Below are 21,218 nucleotides of genomic sequence, written 5' to 3'. Positions count from 1 at the left end.
TGTCAGAGGGTCAGTACTGAGGGAGTGCTGCACTGTCAGAGGGTCAGTACTGAGGGAGTGCTGAACTGTCAGAGGGTCAGTACTGAGGGAGCGCTGCACTGTCAGAGGGTCACTACTGAGGGAGTGCCGCACACTGTCAGAGGGTCAGTACTGAGGGAGTGCTGCACTGTCAGAGGGTCAGTACTGAGGGAGTGCTGCACTGTCAGAGGGTCAGTACTGAGGGAGTGCTGCACTGTTGGAGGGTCAGTCTGAGGGAGTGCCGCACTGTCAGAGGGTCAGTACTGAGGGAGTGCTGCACTGCCAGAGGGTCAGTACTGAGGGAGTGCTGCACTGTCAGAGGGTCAGTACTGAGGGAGTATTGCCCTGTCAGAGGGTCAGTACTGAGGGAGTTCCACACTGTCAGAGGGTCAGTACTCAGGGAGTGCTGCACTGTCAGAGGGTCACTACTGAGGGAGTGCTGCACTGTCAGAGGGTCAGTACTGAGGGAGTGCTGCACTGTCAGAGGGTCAGTACTGAGGGAGTGCAGCACACTGTCAGAGGGTCAGTACTGAGGGAGTGCTGCACTGTCAGAGGGTCACTACTGAGGGAGTGCTGCATTATCAGAGGGTCAGTACTGAGGGAGTGCTGCATTATCAGAGGGTCAGTACTGAGGGAGTGCTGCACTGTCAGAGGGTCAGTACTGAGGGAGTGCCGCACACTGTCAGAGGGTCAGTACTGAGGGAGTGCTGCACTGTCAGAGGGTCAGTACTGAGGGAGTGCCGCACACTGTCAGAGGGTCAGTACTGAGCGAGTGCCGCACACTGTCAGAGGGTCAGTACTGAGGGAGTGCTGCACTGTCAGAGGGTCACTACTGAGGGAGTGCTGCATTATCAGAGGGTCAGTACTGAGGGAGTGCTGCATTATCAGAGGGTCAGTACTGAGGGAGTGCTGCACTGTCAGAGGGTCAGTACTGAGGGAGTGCCGCACACTGTCAGAGGGTCAGTACTGAGGGAGTGCTGCACTGTCAGAGGGTCAGTACTGAGGGTCAGTACTGAGGGAGTGCCGCACACTGTCAGAGGGTCAGTACTGAGGGAGTGCTGCACTGTCAGAGGGTCACTACTGAGGGAGTGCTGCACTGTCAGAGGGTCAGTACTGAGGGAGTGCTGCATTGTCAGAGGGTCACTACTGAGGGAGTGCTGTATTATCAGAGGGTCAGTACTGAGGGAGTGCTGCATTATCAGAGGGTCAGTACTGAGGGAGTGCTGCACTGTCAGAGGGTCAGTACTGAGGGAGTGCCGCACTGTCAGAGGGTCAGTACTGAGGGAGTGCTGCACTGTCAGAGGGTCAGTACTGAGGGAGCGCTGCACTGTCAGAGGGTCAGTACTGAGGGAGCGCTGCACTGTCAGAGGGTCAGTACTGAGGGAGAGCTGCACTGTCAGAGGGTCAGTACTGAGGGAGAGCTGCACAGTTGGCGGTGGTTTTTGGTTGAACTGAGGCGCTCTCAGGTGGATATGCAAGATTCCAGGGCACCATTTTTAAAAAAGATCAGGGAAAGTCTCCCGCTGTCCTGGGCAATATTTACCCCTCAACCAATGTTGCTGAAACAGATTATCTTGCCTCCATTGCTATTTGTGGGATATTGCTGTGGACAAATTATTTGCCATATTTCCTACAACAGTACTTCATTGGCTGTAAAATGCTTTGATATAGCCTGAGGTCATGAAAGGTGCTGTGTAAATGCATGTCTTAATTCGGTGTTATTCCTCAGTCCAGCTAACCCTTTCCTCCTCCCTCAGAATTCTTTTCCTCCTATGATCCAGTGGCCTAAAAACCAAGATTCCTTTCACCTCTTCACTGTTTCCTGATTTTTCTGACATTCCCTCCTCGAGCCTGGAGCCCCACCCTGTGGTTTGCAATGAACCCAAACCCTCTCTCTCATGAGGCCCAGCGACTGACCATTGCTTCCGTTCTCTGGACTCATAACCTTGCACCTTCCTCTTTGCTCCCAAGCACCATGGCAGACAGAGGGAGGGTGTTTGATTCTGCGTTGGGGATGGACAGTTACACACACACACTCCCGGAGCTGGCTAGTTTCAGTTAACCTTTAATGAGATAACAATTATAGCAGGTTACAAAGCCAGACATCTACTGACTGTATGTAAATGCGAGTACAGGTTCCCATCTACTCTATAATTAACAACGTAGCAGAATAAATTATGCAGTGGTTTTATATACACACATGCTGAATCAAATTATAAGAAACACGCACAGAAGCTTATTGAGACGGGGGTCAGGGAAGGGAGTGGGAGGTGAGTTGAAGGGTCTGTTAATGGTGCAAGGATGAACTAACTGGGCATTTAATGGAATTATGAGGTGCCTTTTAGTGAAAGACAAAAGTCTAACATTGAGGCCTAGAAGACAACTCCCAGAGCTCAGGTCTTTAGATATTTGACATTTATATTATGCAGTGCAAACTGGATTTTCACCAGGCATGGCAACAGCTATGCCCCCTGACTCCTCCGCCATGCCTGTGGGCAGCACGGTAGCATGGTGGTTAGCATAAATGCTTCACAGCTCCAGGGTCCCAGGTTCGGTTCCCGGCTGGGTCACTGTCTGTGCGGAGTCTGCATGTCCTCCCCGTGTGTGCGTGGGTTTCCTCCGGGTGCTCCGGTTTCCTCCCACAGTCCAAAGATGTGCGGGTTAGGTGGATTGGCCATTCTAAATTGCCCGTAGTGTCCTAAAAAGTAAAGTTTGGAGGGGGGGGGGGGGGTTGGGTTACGGGTATAGGGTGGATGCGTGGGTTTGAGTAGGGTGATCATTGCTCGGCACAACATCGAGGGCCGAAGGGCCTGTTCTGTGCTGTACTGTTCTATGTTCTATGCCCAGACTTACCCGATGAGGGGGCTGCATTAGGGTTTGTCAATCCTCCAGATTAGTTCTGGAGGCTCCAGGATTTAAAGGTGAACCTCCAGGACACGTCTCCGAGCAGCTCAGAGGAACAAAAATCAGAGGGGCATGAAAAACAAGTTGCGTGTGTGTTTTATTCATTTTCTCTTGCTTATTTGTTCTACAGATATGGGAGACCAGGAAAAGGGGGCTATTTAACTGGAAGTGGCTGGGTGCAGGAAGTCAGGCGATGAAATCCCCAGAACTATATGTTCTGTTTGGTCATTTGTGTTTCAGTCCTTTAGGTCCCTCCTTTGAGCCCCAATTCAGCCACAAAACAGGCGATGTTCGAGTTCCAGTCAATGCTGAGGTGGCTGACCTCATCCCAGAGGGAGGAGAATAGGAACTGGAGGGGGGCCATTTAACCCATCCGCGGTCCTACCACCATCATCCAATAAGTGGGGGAGTGGGAGATCCAATGTCTCCTTTATGTATAAACATTAGAGGGGCAGCACGGTGGCGCAGTGGTTAGCATTGCTGCCTACGGCGCTGAGGACCTGGGGGGGGAGGGGGTTGAGGGGGGGGGGGAATAATGTTTCTATTTCTTGGGTCGTTTTAGTCAACTTGAGTTATGAATTTGAATTGGTGGAGTTACCCATGTCCCAGAGGGTAAATCATTTGCAGGCCACAACTTAATAACTCTCTTCCAGAATGGGAGCATGAGGGATTCAGAAACCCTGAGGCTGGGAGTGGGGGAATGAATGAACCAGGATGTTCTCTCTCCAGTTCTCTATCTAGCCTGGTGTAACTCCCCACACTCTTTGGGTGGTGTCTGAGCCGGATGAGGGCAGTGATATCCTTCGATATCAATCCTCTGCTCAATGTTGGCAAAGAAAGAGTGGGCAGAGGCTGGGGTTTCAGAGCCTCCAGCCTTGGAAGAGAAGAGGGGGAGCAAAAGCGAGAAAACATTGCATTCCTGTTGCAAAGCTGCCCGGGTCCGATCACTGTTCTGCATTTACTGTGTGTTAAACTGGCCCAGCAGAGGGCAGCATCTACCAAGAAGCACCAAATAATTCCATTAAATACAGCCAAACGGAATTGGGGGTTTTTAAAAAATTCTTGTGGCGATTCTACAATACAAGTTACAGCAGATATGGGGTGGGGAGGAGACAGGGAGAGGGAAAGGGTTATTCAGTCTCTAACATGCCAGGAACATCTATAGAATATTGGTAAAATTCTTTGAAAGTTTTTTTTAAAATTACAGTAAAATGCACGGAACCCAACATCCTACGACAAAAGATAAAAATCCTTCCTCATTTCAACACCTGAAGAAATGGAAAAAGATAAACTGAGAGTTTTTCTGAGTTATAGTGTACTTGGTGTGGTCCCTAGAAGACTGGGTGGATCCACTGTGACTGAATGGAATGGATAATGGAAGAGTGTGACCGTGGATCATCGGTGTGGGAGAGAGAGAGGAGGGAGTTTGAGTGAGAACAGGGCTGTGAGGAGACATTTGGTGTGAAACATCTTCATTTCATTAGAACACAGTCTGTGGAAAGGGCCCGTGGACATTCGATCTGCCAACATTCAAACTGCTCCTCCCTCTTGCTCAAGTTCAAAGTCCTCTCGTGACTGGCCCACGTTCCTGGTGTGCGGAATGGGGAGAAGAAAAACCCTCCTCCGGAGTTCGTTCATTGAAGCAAATTGTTCTCAGAGCTGCCAGCTCAGTCCTTGCCAGCTCTCCTGGACTAAAAGTCACAGCCAAGAAACACCAGGAGCATTTCAATCTGGGACCAGCAATGTAGAAACACGAGATCAAACAACAGACCCAGGATCCAGATTTAAACAGTGTGATTGACTCTCGGCCACTTAACAGTGGACACACTCTCAAAAATTACATAGAAGTCTTTTCGAAACATACACGGGCAATTCAGTGCCAGTTTGCAGTGACCATTTACATTTTTAGAAGCCTTGTTGTAGTTCAGTGTTGAAATGTGTTTGTCGTCCCACTGTCCAATAACTGGCACTGTGCATCAAGAAATTAAAATTTGTTTGATAAAACAGATTTACATCTGCTTTCAACTGCTCCCCACCCCTCAGAAACAAATTCATTTGTCCCTGTTTGTCAATGGTATTTTATTATCACAGGCCCAGAGATTCCTGTAAAAGTAGGTGCTTTTAAGCCCCCATCTCTTTATCCTCACACGTCTCCCCAAAGGCAGAGCTCTCCTTTTTTTAAAAAGAAAAATCAGTTTTATCTTGTGTTAGGTCTCTTTTTAATCGTTGCTGAGAGACGGAGGTGGGGGATTTTGAAGAGAAAGTTCTCTGCTCCTCCCGTCCTCAGGTATAGGCTGTCACACGGTTTAAGGTTGAGCTGCCGAGGATTTCTATTGGTGAGGAGTGAGTCAGTCCAGATGTTCCAAGCATTCTGGACGGTAATGGAACCTTTTCTCGTTGCGATTGGAGGGGTTTAATCAGCAGATACACCCACTCTGCCCAATCCACTTCCCATGTATATGTTGGTCCTCTTTTATTACTGCTTGTGCCCAGATGTGGGAGGTGGGGGGAGGTTTGGGAGGTGGGCACAGCGTCTCCACGGCATCAGTCTTTCATGGGCAAAGCAGGAATGACATTTCAATAAAAAATAATACACTCTTACAAGCCATCGAAGGAGCTATACAATTTTACAGGGGCAATTCTAAACCATACGTATCTAGCTCAAGGTGGGGGCAGCCTGGATGAGGAAATATGTGGTGTATGATACATCTGAAGGTACAGCGGAGGGTACAGGAAGTTCCAGAGCGGAGGCTGAGCTCGCCTCCAGAATTGCCCCACGATGGCTCAGTTTTATCTGTTTGGCGGAACATGCCAGGCAAACGTTTCTCTCTCTCTCTCTCTTGTTTTGTTGCTTTTTTTGTTGTTGCTCTGTGAGGCCTCGCCGTCTTGGGACACCCTCAATAAGCTTGTCCAGTTTCAACCTGCAGCAAGCCCAGGACAGCAGAGTGCTCACTCAACTTCATCCGCCTCTGTGTGGACAGGCTCACATTCTTGGTCAAGTAGTCGACTGCACCTTAGAGATAAAATAACACAAAATCCAACAGGGTAAACAACACAGGCCACGGATCGGTCACTCTCTCCTTTCATTGGTAGCTACAGAATCACAGGAACCCTGCAGTGCAGGAGGAAGCCATTTAGCCCATTGAGTCTGCACTGACACTCTGAAAGAGCACTACACCCAGGCCCAAACACTGCCCTATCCCCATAACCCCACTCAACTTGCACATCCCTGGACACCAAGGGCCAATTTATCATGGCCAATCCACCTAACACGCACATCTTTGGACTGTGAGAGGAAACCGGAGCATCCAGAGGAAACTCACGCAGACACGGGGAGAACGTGCAAACTCCACACAGACAGTCATCCAAGGCGGGCATTGAACTCGGGTCCCTGGTGCTCTGAAGCAGCAGTGCTAACCACTGTGCCACCCTTCCCTGTCCCCTTCAGCAACAACAACCAACATTTATATTGCACCTTTAACATAATTAAACAACCCAAAGCTGCATCATTCAGGGGAATATTTGGCACTGAGCCATGTAAGGACATATTAGGACCGGTGTCCAGGTAAATTTAAGGAATTTCTGAAAGGAGAGAGGGGACACAAAATTCCACAGCCTAGTACTGTTTTTGTTTTATAAATTTACAGTACCCAATTCATTTTTTCCAATTCAGGGGCAATTTAGCGTGTTCAATCCACCTACCCTGCACATCTTTGGGTTGTGGGGGTGAAACCCACGCAAACACGGGGAGAATGTGCAAACTCCACACGGACAGTGACCCAGAGCCGGGATCGAACCTGGGACCTCGGCGCCATGAGACTGCAGTGCTAACCACTCCGCCACCATGCTGCCCCAGAGCCTAGTACTGTTGAAGGCACAGCCAAAACACCGGGGCAAAGAAAGTGAGGAACGCACAAGAAGCTAGAATTGAGAAGTTGTATCCTTCGCCTCGTTGATCGCCCGAAGGCAGATCCTGATGTGATGGAGAGCAGCCTCTCCACCCTGTGCCCTGGCGTGGCGGGGGGACCTGTTGGAATACTTGACCCTTAAGAAGGTTAAGTTTGAATTGAGCGGAAGCATGGAGGGGTTCTACAATTCATGGGAATTATTCATCATGCACTTTCAGGAACTGGATAACATCGAACATTAGTTGGGGGGAGCGGGGCTGTATGTGTTAATGACGACTATGGGTGATCCCTAATTCCTTTTGTTATTTGTTTGTGTGAACATGCGGGCTAATGTTTGGGGTTTGGTGGGAGGATGGGATCGTTGTTATTGATATGGGGATTGACATATTTGTTACTGATTATTGTTTATTGTTGGTGGGTGTAAATTTGGGAGATAATGTGAAAAAGGAGGAGAATAAAGTAATACTTAAAAAAAGAAGCTGTAATTGAAGGAATGCTGATAAACCGGAGGGTTGCGATGCTGGAGGTGGTTACAAAGCAAGGAAGGGGCGAGACGTGACGGCAACTGGTTTCTCTCTCACTCCTTCCTCTCAGGGCCTATTTGTGAATGAAGTGCCGGCAGGCTGCCCTGTGGAGGCAGCAGCCATCCTATCCTCACCAATAGGGGACACACTGGATGGTGATCAGGAGCAGCCAGTTGGTCGGACCCAAGGGGGCACTAAAACCAAGTGTAAAATCCCAAATATTGTTGCTGCTGAGATTAGCTAGCTCACTATGGGCTGGGACTGAACCACACCAGGTCAAGTCACTGGCGGAGGGACTAACAAGCCGAAGAGCAATATAAGTCACGCTTGCCTCAGGAGATTCAAATTGTGAACTCATGGACCACTAGTACTATCTGCTGTCTCAATTCAGCATTAACGTTTTAGTTTAGTAACAAAAATACATAATAAAACAACAAATAAAGACATTTCTCCTGTTCCCCATAACATTCAAAGGGTTAATGTTTGGGACTGGAATTTAGAGCTGTGATAAAGTTTAGGAGTGCGGGCATAAGCATTAAGGCCTAGCCGTCAGGCTTCACATACAGTGACACAGTTTTGTATTTGGATATGCTCTCTTGATTCATGTGGGATAATCTGTGCTTTCTGTTCATTACCTCTCCATTTACTCTGCCAATAACTGTTCTGTGTGAGCTGGCACACCAGACAATCACTCCTAATAAATAAACAACATTTTCAGCATGAAGCTCTCGTCATCTCTCTGCCCCAAAGGGGGGAGCAGTGTTCGATGGAAAGCCTTATTACCGAGCTGTCATTTCCATTTAAATTCACTTCATGGTCTCGCACAAAAGTCTTTGATATTCCTTGGCACTAGTCTGCAGATTGGGGGATTGACTAATTAATACACTGAGCATGCTCGGTATAACCAGGGAGCGCACCATGTAAGGGTGATGGTTCATGGCTCCCAGCAGGCCTTTCTTCCCAATCGACATTACCCAAGCCCTAAAATATTCAAAGGGTCAGCTAAGAATTTGTGCTTCAAGCATCTTCACATCATTCATGGCTGGTGTGATTTTGGGGTGTCTGGTTCAGTCTGTGGGTCTGGGGCGTCTGGGTTCAGTCTGTGGGTTTGGGGTGTCTGGGTTCAGTCTGTGGGTTTGGGGTGTCTGGGATCAGTCTGTGGGTTTGGGGTGTCTGGGATCAGTCTGGGTTTGGGGTGTCTGGGTTCAGTCTGTGGGTTTGGGGTGTCTGGGTTCAGTCTGTGGGTTTGGGGTGTCTGGTTCAGTCTGTGGGTTTGGGGTGTCTGGGTTCAGTCTGTGGGTTTGGGGTGTCTGGGTTCAGTCTGTGGGTTTGGGGTGTCTGGGTTCAGTCTGTGGGTTTGGGGTGTCTGGTTCAGTCTGTGGGTTTGGGGTGTCTGGGATCAGTCTGTGGGTTTGGGGTGTCTGGGATCAGTCTGTAGGTTTGGGGTGTCTGGGATCAGTCTGGGTTTGGGGTGTCTGGGATCAGTCTATGGGTTTGGGGTGTCTGGGTTCAGTCTGTGGGTTTGGGGTGTCTGGGATCAGTCTGTGGGTTTGGGGTGTCTGGGATCAGTCTGTGGGTTTGAGGTGTCTGGGTTCAGTCTGTGGGTTTGGGGTGTCTGGGATCAGTCTGGGTTTGGGGTGTCTGGGTTCAGTCTGTGGGTTTGGGGTGTCTGGGTTCAGTCTGTGGGTTTGGGGTGTCTGGGATCAGTCTGGGTTTGGGGTGTCTGGGATCAGTCTGTGGGTTTGGGGTGTCTGGGATCAGTCTGTGGGTTTGGGGTGTCTGGGATCAGTCTGGGTTTGGGGTGTCTGGGTTCAGTCTGTGGGTTTGGGGTGTCTGGGTTCAGTCTGTGGGTTTGGGGTGTCTGGGATCAGTCTGGGTTTGGGGTGTCTGGGTTCAGTCTGTGGGTTTGGGGTGTCTGGGATCAGTCTGGGTTTGGGGTGTCTGGGTTCAGTCTGTGTGTTTGGGGTGTCTGGGTTTGGGGTGTCTGGGATCAGTCTGTGGGTTTGGGGTGTCTGGGTTCAGTCTGGGTTTGGGGTGTCTGGGTTCAGTCTGTGGGTTTGGGGTGTCTGGGTTCTGTCTGGGTTTGGGGTGTCTGGGATCAGTCTGGGTTTGGGGTGTCTGGGTTCAGTCTGTGGGTTTGGGGTGTCTGGGTTCAGTCTGGGGTTGGGGTGTCTTGGTTCAGTCTGGGTTTGGGGTGTCTGGGTTCAGTCTGTGGGTCTGGGGTGTCTGGGTTCAGTCTGTGGGTTTGGGGTGTCTGGGTTCAGTCTGTGGGTTTGGGGTGTCTGGGTTCAGTCTGGGTTTGGGGTGTCTGGGTTCAGTCTGTGGGTTTGGGGTGTCTGGGTTCAGTCTGTGGGTTTGGGGTGTCTGGGTTCTGTCTGGGTTTGGGGTGTCTGGGATCAGTCTGGGTTTGGGGTGTCTGGGTTCAGTCTGTGGGTTTGGGGTGTCTGGGTTCAGTCTGGGGTTGGGGTGTCTTGGTTCAGTCTGGGTTTGGGGTGTCTGGGTTCAGTCTGTGGGTCTGGGGTGTCTGGGTTCAGTCTGTGGGTTTGGGGTGTCTGGGTTCAGTCTGTGGGTTTGGGGTGTCTGGGTTCAGTCTGGGTTTGGGGTGTCTGGGTTCAGTCTGTGGGTTTGGGGTGTCTGGGTTCAGTCTGTGGGTTTAGGGTGTCTGGGATCAGTCTGGGTTTGGGGTGTCTGGGTTCAGTCTGTGGGTTTGGGGTGTCTGGGATCAGTCTGTGGGTTTGGGGTGTCTGGGATCAGTCTGTGGGTTTGGGGTGTCTGGGTTCAGTCTGTGGGTTTGGGGTGTCTGGGTTCAGTCTGTGGGTCTGGGGTGTCTGGGATCAGTCTGTTGGTTTGGGGTGTCTGGGATCAGTCTGGGTTTGGGGTGTCTGGGTTCAGTCTGTGGGTTTGGGGTGTCTGGGTTCAGTCTGTGGGTTTGGGGTGTCTGGGATCAGTCTGTGGGTTTGGGGTGTCTGGGTTCAGTCTGTGGGTTTGGGGTGTCTGGGTTCAGTCTGTGGGTTTGGGGTGTCTGGGTTCAGTCTGGGTTTGGGGTGTCTGGGTTCAGTCTGTGGGTTTGGGGTGTCTGGGTTCAGTCTGTGGGTTTGGGGTGTCTGGGATCAGTCTGGGTTTGGGGTGTCTGGGTTCAGTCTGTGGGTTTGGGGTGTCTGGGATCAGTCTGTGGGTTTGGGGTGTCTGGGATCAGTCTGTGGGTTTGGGGTGTCTGGGTTCAGTCTGTGGGTTTGGGGTGTCTGGGTTCAGTCTGTGGGTCTGGGGTGTCTGGGATCAGTCTGTTGGTTTGGGGTGTCTGGGATCAGTCTGGGTTTGGGGTATCTGGGTTCAGTCTGTGGGTTTGGGGTGTCTGGGTTCAGTCTGTGGGTTTGGGGTGTCTGGGTTCAGTCTGTGGGTTTGGGGTGTCTGGGATCAGTCTGTGGGTTTGGGGTGTCTGGGTTCAGTCTGTGGGTTTGGGGTGTCTGGGATTGGTCTGGGTTTGGGGTGTCTGGGATCAGTCTGTGGGTTTGGGGTGTCTGGGTTCAGTCTGTGGGTTTGGGGTGTCTGGGATCAGTCTGTGTGTTTGGGGTGTCTGGGTTCAGTCTGTGGGTTTGGGGTGTCTGGGATCAGTCTGGGTTTGGGGTGTCTGGGTTCAGTCTGTTGGTTTGGGGTGTCTGGGATCAGTCTGGGTTTGGGGTGTCTGGGATCAGTCTGTGGGTTTGGGGTGTCTGGGTTCAGTCTGGGTTTGGGGTGTCTGGGTTCAGTCTGGGTTTGGGGTGTCTGGGTTCAGTCTGTGGGTTTGGGGTGTCTGGGTTCAGTCTGGGGTTGGGGTGTCTGGGTTCAGTCTGGGTTTGGGGTGTCTGGGTTCAGTCTGTGGGTTTGGGGTGTCTGGGTTCAGTCTGGGTTTGGGGTGTCTGGGTTCAGTCTGGGTTTGGGGTGTCTGGGATCAGTCTGTGGGTTTGGGGTGTCTGGGTTCAGTCTGGGTTTGGGGTGTCTGGGTTCAGTCTGTTGGTTTGGGGTGTCTGGGTTCAGTCTGTGGGTTTGGGGTGTCTGGGATCAGTCTGTGGGTTTGGGGTGTCTGGGTTCAGTCTGTGGGTTTGGGGTGTCTGGGTTCAGTCTGTGGGTTTGGGGTGTCTGGGTACAGTCTGGGTTTGGGGTGTCTGGGTTCAGTCTGTGGGTTTGGGGTGTCTGGGTTCAGTCTGTGGGTTTGGGGTGTCTGGGATCAGTCTGGGTTTGGGGTGTCTGGGATCAGTCTGGGTTTGGGGTGTCTGGGTTCAGTCTGTGGGTTTGGGGTGTCTGGGTTCTGTCTGGGTTTGGGGTGTCTGGGATCAGTCTGGGTTTGGGGTGTCTGGGTTCAGTCTGTGGGTTTGGGGTGTCTGGGTTCAGTCTGGGGTTGGGGTGTCTGGGTTCAGTCTGGGTTTGGGGTGTCTGGGATCAGTCTGTGGGTTTGGGTGTCTGGGTTCAGTCTGGGTTTGGGGTGTCTGGGTTCAGTCTGTGGGTTTGGGGTGTCTGGGTTCAGTCTGTGGGTTTGGGGTGTCTGGGATCAGTCTGTGGGTTTGGGGTGTCTGGGTTCAGTCTGTGGGTTTGGGGTGTCTGGGTTCAGTCTGTGGGTTTGGGGTGTCTGGGTTCAGTCTGGGTTTGGGGTGTCTGGGTTCAGTCTGTGGGTTTGGGGTGTCTGGGTTCAGTCTGTGGGTTTGGGGTGTCTGGGATCAGTCTAGGTTTGGGGTGTCTGGGATCAGTCTGGGTTTGGGGTGTCTGGGTTCAGTCTGGGTTTGGGGTGTCTGGGTTCAGTCTGTGGGTTTGGGGTGTCTGGGATCAGTCTGTTGGTTTGGGGTGTCTGGGATCAGTCTGGGTTTGGGGTATCTGGGTTCAGTCTGTGGGTTTGGGGTGTCTGGGTTCAGTCTGTGGGTTTGGGGTGTCTGGGATCAGTCTGTGGGTTTGGGGTGTCTGGGTTCAGTCTGTGGGTTTGGGGTGTCTGGGATCAGTCTGTGGGTTTGGGGTGTCTGGGATCAGTCTGTGGGTTTGGGGTGTCTGGGTTCAGTCTGTGGGTTTGGGGTGTCTGGGTTCAGTCTGTGGGTTTGGGGTGTCTGGGATCAGTCTGTGGGTTTGGGGTGTCTGGGATCAGTCTGGGTTTGGGGTGTCTGGGTTCAGTCTGGGTTTGGGGTGTCTGGGATCAGTCTGTGGGTTTGGGGTGTCTGGGTTCAGTCTGGGTTTGGGGTGTCTGGGTTCAGTCTGTGGGTTTGGGGTGTCTGGGTTCAGTCTGTGGGTTTGGGGTGTCTGGGATCAGTCTGTGGGTTTGGGGTGTCTGGGTTCAGTCTGTGGGTTTGGGGTGTCTGGGTTCAGTCTGTGGGTTTGGGGTGTCTGGGTTCAGTCTGGGTTTGGGGTGTCTGGGTTCAGTCTGTGGGTTTGGGGTGTCTGGGATCAGTCTGGGTTTGGGGTGTCTGGGATCAGTCTGGGTTTGGGGTGTCTGGGTTCAGTCTGGGTTTGGGGTGTCTGGGTTCAGTCTGTGGGTTTGGGGTGTCTGGGATCAGTCTGTTGGTTTGGGGTGTCTGGGATCAGTCTGGGGTTTGGGGTATCTGGGTTCAGTCTGTGGGTTTGGGGTGTCTGGGATCAGTCTGTGGGTTTGGGGTGTCTGGGTTCAGACTGTGGGTTTGGGGTGTCTGGGATCAGTCTGGGTTTGGGGTGTCTGGGTTCAGTCTGTTGGTTTGGGGTGTCTGGGATCAGTCTGGGTTTGGGGTGTCTGGGATCAGTCTGTGGGTTTGGGGTGTCTGGGTTCAGTCTGGGTTTGGTGTGTCTGGGTTCAGTCTGTGGGTTTGGGGTGTCTGGGTTCTGTCTGGGTTTGGGGTGTCTGGGATCAGTCTGGGTTTGGGGTGTCTGGGTTCAGTCTGTGGGTTTGGGGTGTCTGGGTTCAGTCTGGGGTTGGGGTGTCTGGGTTCAGTCTGGGTTTGGGTGTCTGGTTCAGTCTGTGGGTTTGGGGTGTCTGGGTTCAGTCTGGGTTGGGGTGTCTGGGTTCAGTCTGGGTTTGGGGTGTCTGGGATCAGTTTGTGGGTTTGGGGTGTCTGGGTTCAGTCTGGGTTTGGGGTGTCTGGGATCAGTCTGGGTTTGGGGTGTCTGGGTTCAGTCTGTGGGTTTGGGGTGTCTGGGATCAGTCTGGGTTTGGGGTGTCTGGGATCAGTCTGGGTTTGGGGTGTCTGGGTTCAGTCTGTGGGTTTGGGGTGTCTGGGTTCTGTCTGGGTTTGGGGTGTCTGGGATCAGTCTGGGTTTGGGGTGTCTGGGTTCAGTCTGTGGGTTTGGGGTGTCTGGGTTCAGTCTGGGGTTGGGGTGTCTGGGTTCAGTCTGGGTTTGGGGTGTCTGGGATCAGTCTGTGGGTTTGGGGTGTCTGGGATCAGTCTGTGGGTTTGGGGTGTCTGGGTTCAGTCTGTGGGTTTGGGGTGTCTGGGTTCAGTCTGGGTTTGGGGTGTCTGGGTTCAGTCTGGGTTTGGGGTGTCTGGGATCAGTCTGTGGGTTTGGGGTGTCTGGGTTCAGTCTGGGTTTGGGGTGTCTGGGTTCAGTCTGTGGGTTTGGGGTGTCTGGGATCAGTCTGTGGGTTTGGGGTGTCTGGGTTCAGTCTGTGGGTTTGGGGTGTCTGGTTCAGTCTGTGGGTTTGGGGTGTCTGGGTTCAGTCTGGGTTTGGGGTGTCTGGGTTCAGTCTGTGGGTTTGGGGTGTCTGGGTTCAGTCTGTGTGTTTGGGGTGTCTGGGTTCAGTCTGTGGGTTTGGGGTGTCTGGGTTCAGTCTGTGGGTTTGGGGTGTCTGGGATCAGTCTGGGTTTGGGGTGTCTGGGATCAGTCTGGGTTTGGGGTGTCTGGGTTCAGTCTGGGTTTGGGGTGTCTGGGTTCAGTCTGTGGGTTTGGGGTGTCTGGGATCAGTCTGTTGGTTTGGGGTGTCTGGGATCAGTCTGGGTTTGGGGTATCTGGGTTCAGTCTGTGGGTTTGGGGTGTCTGGGTTCAGTCTGTGGGTTTGGGGTGTCTGGGATCAGTCTGTGGGTTTGGGGTGTCTGGGTTCAGTCTGGGTTTGGGGTGTCTGGGTTCAGTCTGTGGTTTGGGGTGTCTGGGATCAGTCTGTGGGTTTGGGGTGTCTGGGTTCAGTCTGTGGGTTTGGGGTGTCTGGGTTCAGTCTGTGGGTTTGGGGTGTCTGGGTTCAGTCTGTGGGTTTGGGGTGTCTGGGTTCAGTCTGTGGGTTTGGGGTGTCTGGGATCAGTCTGTGGGTTTGGGGTGTCTGGGTTCAGTCTGTGGGTTTGGGGTGTCTGGGTTCAGTCTGTGGGTTTGGGGTGTCTGGGTTCAGTCTGTGGGTTGGGGTGTCTGGGTTCAGTCTGTGGGTTTGGGGTGTCTGGGATTGGTCTGAGTTTGGGGTGTCTGGGATCAGTCTGTGGGTTTGGGGTGTCTGGGTTCAGTCTGTGGGTTTGGGGTGTCTGGGATCAGTCTGTGGGTTTGGGGTGTCTGGGTTCAGTCTGTGGGTTTGGGGTGTCTGGGTTCAGTCTGTGGGTTTGGGGTGTCTGGGTTCAGTCTGTGGGTTTGGGGTGTCTGGGATCAGTCTGGGTTTGGGGTGTCTGGGTTCAGTCTGTGGGTTTGGGGTGTCTGGGATCAGTCTGTTGGTTTGGGGTGTCTGGGATCAGTCTGGGTTTGGGGTGTCTGGGATCAGTCTGTGGGTTTGGGGTGTCTGGGTTCAGTCTGGGTTTGGGGTGTCTGGGTTCAGTCTGTGGGTTTGGGGTGTCTGGGTTCTGTCTGGGTTTGGGGTGTCTGGGATCAGTCTGGGTTTGGGGTGTCTGGGTTCAGTCTGTGGGTTTGGGGTGTCTGGGTTCAGTCTGGGGTTGGGGTGTCTGGGTTCAGTCTGGGTTTGGGGTGTCTAGGTTCAGTCTGTGGGTCTGGGGTGTCTGGGTTCAGTCTGTGGGTTTGGGGTGTCTGGGTTCAGTCTGTGGGTTTGGGGTGTCTGGGTTCAGTCTGGGTTTGGGGTGTCTGGGATCAGTCTGTTGGTTTGGGGTGTCTGGGATCAGTCTGGGTTTGGGGTGTCTGGGATCAGTCTGGGTTTGGGGTGTCTGGGTTCAGTCTGTGGGTTTGGGGTGTCTGGGTTCAGTCTGTGGGTTTGGGGTGTCTGGGATCAGTCTGTGGGTTTGGGGTGTCTGGGATCAGTCTGTGGGTTTGGGGTGTCTGGGTTCAGTCTGGGTTTGGGGTGTCTGGGATCAGTCTGTGGGTTTGGGGTGTCTGGGTTCAGTCTGTGGGTTTGGGGTGTCTGGGTTCAGTCTGTGGGTTTGGGGTGTCTGGGATCAGTCTGGGTTTGGGGTGTCTGGGATCAGTCTGGGTTTGGGGTGTCTGGGTTCAGTCTGGGTTTGGGGTGTCTGGGTTCAGTCTGTGGGTTTGGGGTGTCTGGGATCAGTCTGTTGGTTTGGGGTGTCTGGGATCAGTCTGGGTTTGGGGTGTCTGGGTTCAGTCTGGGTTTGGGGTGTCTGGGTTCAGTCTGTGGGTTTGGGGTGTCTGGGATCAGTCTGGGTTTGGGGTGTCTGGGTTCAGTCTGTGGGTTTGGGGTGTCTGGGTTCAGTCTGTGGGTTTGGGGTGTCTGGGTTCAGTCTGTGGGTTTGGGGTGTCTGGGTTCAGTCTGGGTTTGGGGTGTCTGGGTTCAGTCTGTGGGTTTGGGGTGTCTGGGATCAGTCTGGGTTTGGGGTGTCTTGGTTCAGTCTGTGGGTTTGGGGTGTCTGGGTTCAGTCTGGGTTTGGGGTGTCTGGGTCCAGTCTGGGTTTGGGGTGTCTGGGTTCAGTCTGTGGGTTTGGGGCGTCTGGGTTCAGTCTGTGGGTTTGGGGTGTCTGGGTTCAGTCTGGGTTTGGGGTGTCTGGGATCAGTCTGTGGGTTTGGGGTGTCTGGGTTCAGTCTGTGGGTTTGGGGTGTCTGGGTTCAGTCTGTGGGTTTGGGGTGTCTGGGTTCAGTCTGGGTTTGGGGTGTCTGGGTTCAGTCTGTGGTTTGGGGTGTCTGGGTTCAGTCTGTGGGTTTGGGGTGTCTGGGTTCAGTCTGGGTTTGGGGTGTCTGGGTTCAGTCTGTGGGTTTGGGGTGTCTGGGATCAGTCTGTGGGTTTGGGGTGTCTGGGATCAGTCTGGGTTTGGGGTGTCTGGGTTCAGTCTGGGTTTGGGGTGTCTGGGTTCAGTCTGTGGGTTTGGGGTGTCTGGGATCAGTCTGGGTTTGGGGTGTCTGGGTTCAGTCTGTGGGTTTGGGGTGTCTGGGATCAGTCTGGGTTTGGGGTGTCTGGGATCAGTCTGGGTTTGGGGTGTCTGGGTTCAGTCTGTGGGTTTGGGGTGTCTGGGATCAGTCTGGATTTGGGGTGTCTGGGATCAGTCTGGGTTTGGGGTGTCTGGGTTCAGTCTGTGGGTTTGGGGTGTCTGGGATCAGTCTTTGGGTTTGGGGTGTCTGGGTTCAGTCTGTGGGTTTGGGGTGTCTGGGTTCAGTCTGTGGGTTTGGGGTGTCTGGGATCAGTCTGTGGGTTTGTGGTGTCTGGGTTCAGTCTGTGGGTTTGGGGTGTCCGGGTTCAGTCTGGGTTTGGGGTGTCTGGGATCAGTCTGTGGGTTTGGGGTGTCTGGGAGCAGTCTGTGGGTTTGGGGTGTCTGGGATCAGTCTGGGTTTGGGTGTCTGGGTTCAGTCTGTGGGTTTGGGGTGTCTGGGTTCAGTCTGTGGGTTTGGGGTGTCTGGGATCAGTCTGTGGGTTTGGGGTGTCTGGGTTCAGTCTGTGGGTTTGGGGTGTCTGGGATCAGTCTGGGTTTGGGGTGTCTGGGTTCAGTCTGTGGGTTTGGGGTGTCTGGGATCAGTCTGGGTTTGGGGTGTCTGGGTTCAGTCTGGGTTTGGGGTGTCTGGGATCAGTCTGGGTTTGGGGTGTCTGGGTTCATTCTGTGGGTTTGGGGTGTCTGGGATCAGTCTGTGGGTTTGGGGTGTCTGGATTCAGTCTGGGTTTGGGGTGTCTGGGATCAGTCTGGGTTTGGGGTGTCTGGGATCAGTCTGGGTTTGGGGTGTCTGGGTTCAGTCTGGGTTTGGGGTGTCTGGGATCAGTCTGTGGGTTTGGGGTGTCTGGGTTCAGTCTGTGGGTTTGGGGTGTCTGGGTTCAGTCTGTGGGTTTGGGGTGTCTGGGTTCAGTCTGGGTTTGGGGTGTCTGGGATCAGTCTGGGTTTGGGGTGTCTGGGATCAGTCTGTGGGTTTGGGGTGTCTGGGATCAGTCTGTGGGTTTGGGGTGTCTGGGTTCACTCTGGGTTTGGGGTGTCTGGGATCAGTCTGTGGGTTTGGGGTGTCTGGGATCAGTCTGTGGGTTTGGGGTGTCTGGGTTCAGTCTGGGTTTGGGGTGACTGGGTTCAGTCTGGGTTTGGGGTGTCTGGGTTCAGTCTGTGGGTTTGGGGTGTCTGGGATCAGTCTGGGTTTGGGGTGTCTGGGTTCAGTCTGTGGGTTTGGGGTGTCTGGGTTCAGTCTGTGGGTTTGGGGTGTCTGGGTTCAGTCTGTGGGTTTGGGGTGTCTGGGTTCAGTCTGTGGGTTTGGGGTGTCTGGGTTCAGTCTGTGGGTTTGGGGTGTCTGGGTTCAGTCTGTGGGTTTGGGGTGTCTGGGATCAGTCTGGGTTTGGGGTGTCTGGGTTCTGTCTGGGTTTGGGGTGTCTGGGTTCAGTCTGTGGGTTTGGGGTGTCTGGATTCAGTCTGTGGGTTTGGGGTGTCTGGGATCAGTCTGGGTTTGGGGTGTCTGTGTTCAGTCTGGGTTTGGGGTGTCTGGGTTCAGTCTGTGGGTTTGGGGTGTCTGGGATCAGTCTGGGTTTGGGGTGTCTGTGTTCAGTCTGGGTTTGGGGTGTCTGGGTTCAGTCTGTGGGTTTGGCGTGTCTGGGATCAGTCTGGGTTTGGGGTGTCTGGGATCAGTCTGGGTTTGGGGTGTCTGGGATCAGTCTGGGTTTGGGGTGTCTGGGATCAGTCTGTGGGTTTGGGGTGTCTGGGTTCAGTCTGGGTTTGGGGTGTCTGGGATCAGTCTGGGTTTGGGGTGTCTGGGATCAGTCTGTGGGTTTTGGGGTGTCTGGGTTCAGTCTGTGGGTTTGGGGTGTCTGGGTTCAGTCTGTGGGTTTGGGGTGTCTGGGTTCAGTCTGTGGGTTTGGGGTGTCTGGGATCAGTCTGTGGGTTTGGGGTGTCTGGGTTCAGTCTGGGTTTGGGGTGTCTGGGATCAGTCTGTGGGTTTGGGGTGTCTGGGTTCAGTCTGTGGGTTTGGGGTGTCTGGGATCAGTCTGTGGGTTTGGGGTGTCTGGGTTCAGTCTGGGTTTGGGGTGTCTGGGATCAGTTTGTGGGTTTGGGGTGTCTGGGATCAGTCTGTGGGTTTGGGGTGTCTGGGTTCAGTCTGTGGGTTTGGGGTGTCTGGGATCAGTCTGTGGGTTTGGGGTGTCTGGGTTCAGTCTGGGTTTGGGGTGTCTGGGATCAGTTTGTGGGTTTGGGGTGTCTGGGTTCAGTCTGTGGGGTTTGGGGTGTCTGGGTTCAGTCTGTGGGTTTGGGGTGTCTGGGATCAGTCTGTGGGTTTGGGGTGTCTGGGATCAGTCTGTGGGTTTGGGGTGTCTGGGTTCAGTCTGTGGGTTTGGGGTGTCTGGGATCAGTCTGTGGGTTTGGGGTGTCTGGGATCAGTCTGTGGGTTTGGGATGTCTGTGTTCAGTCTGTGGGTTTGGGGTGTCTGGGTTCAGTCAGGGTTTGAGGTGTCTGGGATCAGTCTGTGGGTTTGGGGTGTCTGGGTTCAGTCTGGGTTTGGGGTGTCTGGGATCAGTCTGTGGGTTTGGGGTGTCTGGGATCAGTCTGTGGGTTTGGGGTGTCTGGGTTCAGTCTGTGGGTTTGGGGTGTCTGGGATCAGTCTGTGGGTTTGGGGTGTCTGGGATCAGTCTGTGGGTTTGGGGTGTCTGGGTTCAGTCTGTGGGTTTGGGGTGTCTGGGATCAGTCTGTGGGTTTGGGGTGTCTGGGTTCAGTCTGTGGGTTTGGGGTGTCTGGGTTCAGTCTGTGGGTTTGGGGTGTCTGGGATCAGTCTGTGGGTTTGGCGTGTCTGGGATCAGTCTGTGGGTTTGGGGTGTCTGGGTTCAGTTTGTGGGTTTGGGGTGTCTGGGTTCAGTCTGGGGTTTGGGGTGTCTGGGATCAGTCTGGGTTTGGGGTGTCTGGGATCAGTCTGGGTTTGGGGTGTCTGGGATCAGTCTGTGGGTTTGGGGTGTCTGGGTTCAGTCTGTGGGTTTGGGGTGTCTGGGTTCAGTCTGGGTTTGGGGTGTCTGGGATCAGTCTGGGTTTGAGGTGTCTGGGATCAGTCTGGGTTTGGGGTGTCTGGGATCAGTCTGTGGGTTTGGGGTGTCTGGGATCAGTCTGTGGGTTTGGGGTGTCTGGGTTCAGTCTGTGGGTTTGGGGTGTCTGGGTTCAGTCTGTGGGTTTGGGGTGTCTGGGATCAGTCTGTGGGTTTGGGGTGTCCGGGTTCAGTCTGTGGGTTTGGGGTGTCTGGGTTCAGTCTGTGGGTTTGGGGTGTCTGGGATCAGTCTGTGGGTTTGGGGTGTCTGGGTTCAGTCTGTGGGTTTGGGGTGTCTGGGATCAGTCTGTGGGTTTGGGGTGTCTGGGATCAGTCTGTGGGTTTGGGGTGTCTGGGATCAGTCTGTGGGTTTGGGGTGTCTGGGATCAGTCTGTGGGTTTGGGGTGTCTGGGTTAAGTCTGTGGGTTTGGGGTGTCTGGGTTCAGTCTGTGGGTTTGGGGTGTCTGGGTTCAGTCTGTGGTTTTGGGGTGTCTGGGTTCAGTCTGTGGGTTTGGGGTGTCTGGGATCAGTCTGTGGGTTTGGGGTGTCTGGGTTCAGTCTGTGGGTTTGGGGTGTCTGGGTTCAGTCTGTGGGTTTGGGGTGTCTGGGTTCAGTCTGTGGGTTTGGGGTGTCTGGGTTCAGTCTGTGGGTTTGGGGTGTCTGGGATCAGTCTGTGGGTTTGGGGTGTCTGGGTTAAGTCTGTGGGTTTGGGGTGTCTGGGTTCAGTCTGTGGGTTTGGGGTGTCTGGGTTCAGTCTGTGGGTTTGGGGTGTCTGTGTTCAGTCTGTGGGTTCGGGGTGTCTGGGATCAGTCTGGGTTTGGGGTGTCTGGGTTCAGTCTGTGTGTTTGGGGTGTCTGGGTTCAGTCTGTGGGTTTGGGGTGTCTGGGTTCAGTCTGTGGGTTTGGGGTGTCTGTGTTCAGTCTGTGGGTTTGGGGTGTCTGGGATCAGTCCGTGGGTTTGGGGTGTCTGGGAGCAGTCTGGGTTTGGGGTGTCTGGGATCAGTCTGGTGTTGGGGTGTCTGTGTTCAGTCTGTGGTCTCCCTCCTTTGCATCCTTCTGAGTGTCAGGTGCCCGGAGAATGAGCCTTTCCAGGAATCCTGAAGGTAGAAGGATCAGGTCCGTGTGAGATTCTAGCAAGCTCGTACAGGTCCAGATATAAGAGAGAAGATGGTGGTCAAAACTCACTGGTCTCTTGTAGCCCACAGGACCGAATTATGCTGCTGTCAAAGGGTATGTATGAGTGGATATTGGAAGGTGGGCGAACATGCAGAGATGAACCATTCCTCGTGAGGATTGGGGAGATCCCTGTCTACCGATCAGCTCTGTGCTAAGATAGCAGACTCAGGATTGTTGGTAATGCAACCACCTGTGGTGTGAGAAGATTAATTTTCTTTTAAGGAGTTGATACAATCTCAAATGTATTCCCTGAATGTGCGGCAGAAGCAGATACAATAGTAATTTTTAAATGAAAACGGGATTAGTACCTGAAAAAGACGAAAATGCAGGAAAAGGGGCTTGGAGTGGAACAAAATGGATAACTCACCAAGTGCTCGCACAGGTCGGATGGATGAAAATAGGGCAGCACGGTGGCCTAGTGGTTAGCG

General features: G+C 53.5%; 1 protein-coding gene across 1 annotated transcript in view; it reads right to left on the bottom strand.

Annotated features, from left to right (window-relative positions):
- Positions 1-2,810: 2,810 nt before the first annotated feature.
- The window catches only part of LOC119951058 (paired box protein Pax-7-like), a 164,681-nt gene continuing 146,273 nt past the window's right edge, over positions 2,811-21,218 (bottom strand). The window contains exon 8 of the mRNA XM_038774094.1: positions 2,811-5,935. Coding sequence (XP_038630022.1) covers positions 5,820-5,935 — 116 coding nt within the window. The 3' untranslated portion in view covers positions 2,811-5,819. The remainder of the gene's footprint in view (positions 5,936-21,218) is intronic.

Source organism: Scyliorhinus canicula, chromosome 16, assembly GCF_902713615.1.
Source record: "Scyliorhinus canicula chromosome 16, sScyCan1.1, whole genome shotgun sequence".
NCBI lineage: Eukaryota > Metazoa > Chordata > Chondrichthyes > Carcharhiniformes > Scyliorhinidae > Scyliorhinus > Scyliorhinus canicula.
The sequence above is the reverse complement of the archived record's forward strand: the minus strand, read 5'-3'. Positions and strand labels throughout refer to the sequence as shown.